Source organism: Mustela nivalis (assembly GCF_964662115.1).
Source record: "Mustela nivalis genome assembly, chromosome: 10".
NCBI classification, from domain to species: domain Eukaryota; kingdom Metazoa; phylum Chordata; class Mammalia; order Carnivora; family Mustelidae; genus Mustela; species Mustela nivalis.
In genome coordinates this window covers 23,084,444-23,090,550 of record NC_139029.1, presented here as the reverse complement: position 1 = coordinate 23,090,550, position 6,107 = coordinate 23,084,444, and the positions used below count along the sequence as shown (strand labels likewise).

At 54.7% G+C, this 6,107-nt stretch overlaps 1 protein-coding gene across 1 annotated transcript; it reads left to right on the top strand.

The window, feature by feature from the left end:
• Nucleotides 1–272: 272 nt before the first annotated feature.
• Nucleotides 273–1,135, top strand: FAM229A (family with sequence similarity 229 member A; the record flags this gene model as incomplete). The annotated part of the gene is made up of 3 exons (XM_082685793.1): nt 273–409; nt 491–637; nt 870–1,135. The coding sequence occupies 3 exons, from the start codon at nt 273–275 to the stop codon at nt 970–972; spliced, it is 387 nt and encodes a 128-aa protein (XP_082541919.1). The 3' UTR covers nt 973–1,135.
• Nucleotides 1,136–6,107: the final 4,972 nt, after the last annotated feature.

Below are 6,107 nucleotides of genomic sequence, written 5' to 3'. Positions count from 1 at the left end.
GGCGCTCGGGGGCGTCTGCGCGCTGCCCAGAATGAGCGGCTTCTTTTCGTGGACGCCACCTCGCGGCTGCTTGCAGCCGCCTCCTGCGCCCCCATCGGGCTGCCGGGGGTCGGCCCGACCCAGTGCGGAGGCGCCATGGCCAGAGCCCTCCAGCCCCGGCTCGCGGCCGCACTGAGTGCCGGGCCTCCCGAGTCGATGGGGGTGGGAGGGAGGGTGGTTCCCCGCGAGAGGAACGGGCTCTGTGAGGTCAGCGCGCCGCCGCCCGGGTCACAATGCAGCCCGCCCCCTCGATGCCCGGGGCGCGGCGCGCCGCAGACACCTGCCGGGCTCCGCCTGGACCGGAGCGTCCTCCCGCGGCCAGGGGTCCGGCAGCTGCTTCCAGCCTGGGACCGGCCTCGGCCTCCGGCAGGTGAGCAACGGCCCAGGGGGCGGGCGTGGGCAGGGGGCGCCCGGCGGCCCAGGAGCGGCCTGACTGCCCCTCCCCTCGCAGAGCGCCCCGGGGCCTGGACATGAGTGCCCAGGAGCCCCCGCAGGGTCGAAGATTCCCCATTGAGGCCGGAGACTCCCCTGGCCTTGCCGCCGCCCCCGAGTCCCAGGACAGCCCGGAGCCGGTGGCCACGGAGCACAACCCGGTCAGGTGAGGCCGGCGCCCTCCCCGTCGCCCCCCCGCCTCCCCGCCGCCCCGACCGTCCCCGCTGTGCGGGGGCTCCGGACCGCCTGCGTCCAGGCTTTCCCTGCCCATAACCCCGTCCCAGCGTCAGGGCCTCCCCCACCCTCCGCCACCGCGGAACCCCCGTGGGGGCGGGTTGGCCCGGGTGCAGTCCCCAGGCGCGTTCCCAACAGCAGAGGCGGGGCCCCGTTTTCCTCAGGCCGCTTCGACGCTGCCCGGGCTGCCACTGCCTGACGCTGCTGCACGTGCCCATCGACGTCTACCTGGCCATGGGCGGGAGCCCCCGGGCCCGCGCCACCTGAGTGCGCCTGCGCACGGCGGCTCCGCGGGAGCCGGGCGGGGACGAGGCCCACAGCGGGCCACCACGCTGAGGTCGCGCGCGCCGAGCACGAGACAATGATGCACATTTTAAAATAAAAGAATGATGCACATTTTAATAAAGCACAGCATAAACTGTTCTTTCCACTCCGGGCTGGCCGTGTATGTCTGTCCCGTCCATCGGTCCGCAAACTGCTCCGCCCCATCCAACAGCTCCTTCCTCTTGGCGGCCTCCTCCCTCGGACCTAGCCCTAGAGGCCAGCCCTCCCCGTCGGCCCAAACGCCCTCCACCCAACTTCTTACTGATCCTGACCCCTTCCAGGATTATCTTTCCCCTCAGCCCCTGGCCTCATCCTTCTCCTCATCCTTCTCCTGGGTTTTCCAATGCAATCCGCATAGCTGTGCTAGATTCCGGGGGTCCAGCGAAGCTCCCGACTGGATGGGCTGGACAGACAACTCAGAATAAAGAGAATGGCCAACCACACCCGCCCATTTAATGCTCCCGAGTTGGAATTAGAGTTTGCTACCTGCTGTTCTGTGACCCTGGGCGGCTCAGGTTAGGGGCCATCTAGAGCCTGATTTCTCCTAGGAGTCGTGGAACCAGAAAAAGATTGGGAGAGAAGTCGTTTGAAACACCTTGATTTCTCATTCCCCTTTTATAGGCGAGGGAACAGAACCTTGAGACACTTGCCCAGGCTCCCACAGATGATGGTTGATAGGCTAGCACACTTCTCAGTGTCCTCAGACTTAATACTCTAAAATCCATCCATGACCCAAGTAATGCCTGGAAGTATAGCATTTAGCTGAACAAGTATTTTCCACTTTCCAGTTTTGTTTTTTAATGAGTCTGTATTATTTTAATATTGGGGGGGAAATACACATAACCCAGAGGTCAGGTTCACTCTCTCCTGTCCCCTGAAATCTAAAAGCAAAGGACCTAACACCCCTAATCCACATGGAGTAGAATTCCCAGCCCTCCCTAGAGTACTTCAAAATCCCACACTCACCCAAAAGGACCACCATTCTCAGTTTCCACCTTAATTCTCTCCCAGGCAGTCCCAAACTTAGGAGACTCATTAAAAGAGGAGAAGAGGTCACTATAATGTACACCTGAAATTAATATTACACTATGTTAACTAACTGGAATTTAAAACTTTAAAAAAGTAAAATAAAAAAATATATTAAAAAGAAAAAAAAAAAAGAGGAAAGGATGTTTGCCAATAAAGGGTCTACTTCAAAGTGAGGATTTTATTTTTTTTTTATTTTTTTTTAAGATTTTTTTTTATTTTTATTTATTTGACAGAGAGAGATCACAAGTAGGCAGAGAGGCAGGCAGAGAGAGAGAGAGAGGAGGAAGCAGGCTCCCTGCTGAGCAGAGAGCCCGATGCGGGACTCGATCCCAGGACCCTGAGATCATGACCTGAGCCGAAGGCAGCGGCTTAACCCACTGAGCCACCCAGGCGCCCTCAAAGTGAGGATTTTAGACGACCACTCAGTGCCTGGTCCTTCAAACACCCTGGTGTTGGAAAGTCTTCCCATGCTTCTCTTTCCCTTTCACCCACCAGAAGAATCCGTGGCTTCAGGCCACAGTGCTGACTTCTCTCTCCTCCTTAGTCCCCACCTCCTCCATTCTTAGAGAGCCCCCGGGGTTCTCGGTTCACTCTATTAAGTGCAGTAATCTAGCTGTTTCCATCCCCATCAAACTCCAGCCAGGCAGGCCCTACTCGGCATAACCCGCACTGAGCTGTGCTAGAAGGGGGCCTTCCTGTAAACAGTCACCCCCCTTCTTACAAGACCACTGTAAGTTTAGAGAGAAAAAATTATTGGCCTCTGTATTGGTAAGGTCTCTCCTTTACAAACAAATGAAGTTAACTTATGCCAAAAAAAGAATTGGTTGTTTCCAGTGGCTGGGAAGAATAAAAGCTTTCCAGATACCTAAGCTCAAAGGAAGAACTGTAGAAACCAAAGTGTCTGCTGGGCCCACCAGGACTGCTCCTTTGTTCATCTCTTATCCCTGATTATCTCCTCTGGGCAGGGAACATGGCTGTGGCAATTTGGAAATCTGCAGTAGAAGGGAGACGTGCTTTCTCCCAGCCTCAGTTTATCTGACCTTGGGAAGGGCAGTGATTGGCCCTTCATTTAAGTCGCATGCACACTGTTTTGGCCAATTACCATCTTCAGGGAAATGCGAGACTGTAACTGATCCAGCTGGGCCAGCAGAACCTGCCCTTGAGGTGGAAGCATGGCCAGGTGATGGACAGCATCACCAGAAAACAATGGGAAGAAATGCAAAACAAAACAAAACAAAACAAAACACATATTCCAGGAGAAGAGAGAGCTTATGTAAAGATTCAGTATCCCTGAGAGGAAAAGAAGCCCAGAGAGAGAGACAGACAGTGGCAGGGGCCAGGGTGGCTATTCTGTTCCATGGCAATGAGAAGCCTTGGACAGTGTGAAAGGAGTCAGGCCACTGGGTTCTCATTTGGGCTCTCCCTACCTCAGTTAGTACAAGTCCATCCACCAGGCCCATGCAGGGCACTGGGGATTCAGCAGTGAACTTGAAGGACACGGGCACTGGCCCTCACGGACTCATACAGCCTAGCGGGCAGAAGACCTCACTTCAGCAAGTTCCTTCCTTACTAGTTTAAAAAAACTGGGGGGCTGCCTGGCTGACTCAGTTGGAAAAGCATGCAACTCTTGATGTCAGGGTGGTAAATTCGAGCCCCACGTTGGGTGTAGAGCTTACTTAAACACATACACTTTAAAAAAAGGGGGGTGTCTGCATGATTTGGTTGAGCTGAGTGTCTGACTCTTGGTTTATGCTCAGACCATGATCTCAGGTCATTGGATCAAGCCCCACATTGGGCTCCACGCTTCCCCCACCTCCACTCCCCGCCAGCTCTCTCATTCTCCCTAAAATAAATAAAACCTTTTAAAAAAAGAAAAAAAAAAAAAAAAAGACTGACTGCCAGCCATCCCCCATATGTTTGGATAGTCAGTGAGGCAAACATTACAGACACCATGCCTGGAGGGGTCAGACCCTGGGGCCAGTTAGTTCCACTAAGTGGAGGGAATATTGTGCGCAAAGGCCTGAAGTCTGGAAAGTGCAGGGGCGTTCCAAGAAATCAGTTCAATCACCTTTTTCCAACACCTACCCATATGGGCTACACCAGGTGCTGAGAACCTAGACTTGAATCTGACAGATCCCTGGCCCTGGCAGAGCTCAGAATTCAGGGGATCTGACGAAGAACCTAACCGAAGAGAAGCTGGACCAAGGAGGCTTGGGTTTGAGCTTCGCTCTACAGGTGACAGCATGACACGCTCCAACCTGACACGCACGCTCACCGATTTCTTTTCCCCTTGTCCATCCTGTTATCATTTCTTCCTTTGTCCCCCGGAAAAGTCACTGGCCTGAATTCTTAGATTTGAGTCCCGACTCTGCAATTTTTTTTTTAAGATTTTATTTATTTGAGAGAGAAAGAGAGAGAGCTTGAGAAAGGGGAGGGTCAAAGGGAGAAGCAGACTCCCTGCTGAGCAGGGAGCCTGATGCGGACTCGATCCCGGACTCCAGGATCATGACCTGAGCTGAAGGCAGTCGCTTAACCAACTGAGCCCCCCAGGCGTCCCCGACTCTGCAATTTTCTAACTGTGCAAACTTGGTCTCGTTACTTAGCCTCTCTGAGTCTCCATTTCCAAATCTGTGAAATGGGGCTAATGACACCTGCTGGAAGTCTGAGTGCATCTCCCGCACCAGGCAGGAGTCTGGGGCACAGACAGCGCTGGAGCAAGAAAGGCTGCTGCTGCTCCTACCTCTGGCTTTGAGGGGCAGCAGAGAGCCAGCCAGTCATGTCCCCTGGGCCTGGGTGAGGTCCAGCCTTGGAGAGGGCTGGGGAATCCCTCTTGCCTCTCTCTGCCAGTTCCCAGCTTTTCCGTTTGTGAGCCTAGGATCTTGGTTGGGGGGCATTTCCAGGGGAATCACCAAGTAGGAAAGAGAGAGCTTCCTCCCTCACCCTTAAGGGTAAAGCTGCCCCCAGACCCTAAGGCAGGACTCCCTGAGCCCAACCTTATTCTCTGGGCCCAAAGAATAGGGAGGGACCTGGGAAAAGGGGCATACTCCAATTACGGCTTCCCCTGACTTGCCTCTCAGATACCTTATTAGCTAGCCCCTCCCTAAAGGACCCCCTTTTAGAAGGAGGGGGCGAAGTACAGATGGACCCCCAGGTTACCATGGAGATGGCAGGGAAAAGGTTGCTGTATCGTCATGGCAACAATTGACGTCAGTACTACCCTTTCCCGTTGCTTGATGGGGGGGGGGGGACAGCCACCCCAACCATAAGCAAATACCCCACAAAGCCTCCTTCCCTTACTGAGCCAATCAACCAGGGGGTCGACGGGCTTAATATAGCACAGAGTTAAAAGCAGCCTCTGATGTCAGTCAAATCTTCATTCAAATTTAAGCTGTGGGAATTTTAGCAAGTTCCTTAAGCCCTGGAAGTCTCCTTGTACAACGGGGATAAGTAAGCTACATGCCTCCTAGGACTAGTGTGAGGACTACAAGGGGTCATGGGTCATGGGCACTGGGCCAGCTCATGGAAAATGGGTGCTGACATTAGGGACTGTTGAGTCCTGGGATCCATCACAGATGCGACCCTTCAGACAGAGACTCACAGCCCCTAGAAAGCCTAGAGAGGTCTTCCAGGGAAGACTCCAACTGACTCCTGAGTTGGAGCACCTCAGAACAGGAGGCGGTGTGGGGGGTGGTCCTCAAGGGGAACCAGAAAGAGTGGAATTTCCAGACTCTGAGGAAACCCCAAATGCCACTTTCCCTGAAACCCCGTCACATCCGGACTCTGGCCCAACTTCCCCTTCTCCTCCCCTCTGCCTCCTCCGAGGCCCTCACAGCAGCCTGCTGCCTCTCGGGCCTCCACCTGCTCTTCCAGGGAAAAGGCTGGATGAGGGCCCAAGGGAAGACATCAGGCAACCAGACACCAGCTAGGTCAGAGGGTTGGACACCACAGGGATACCGGTGTCCCAGCACCTGCGGGCCTCTCCCCACCCACTCTCCAGGGTGAAGCCAACACAAATATTCTTGTTCCCTGTCTCTGCCCTCACCTTCTTT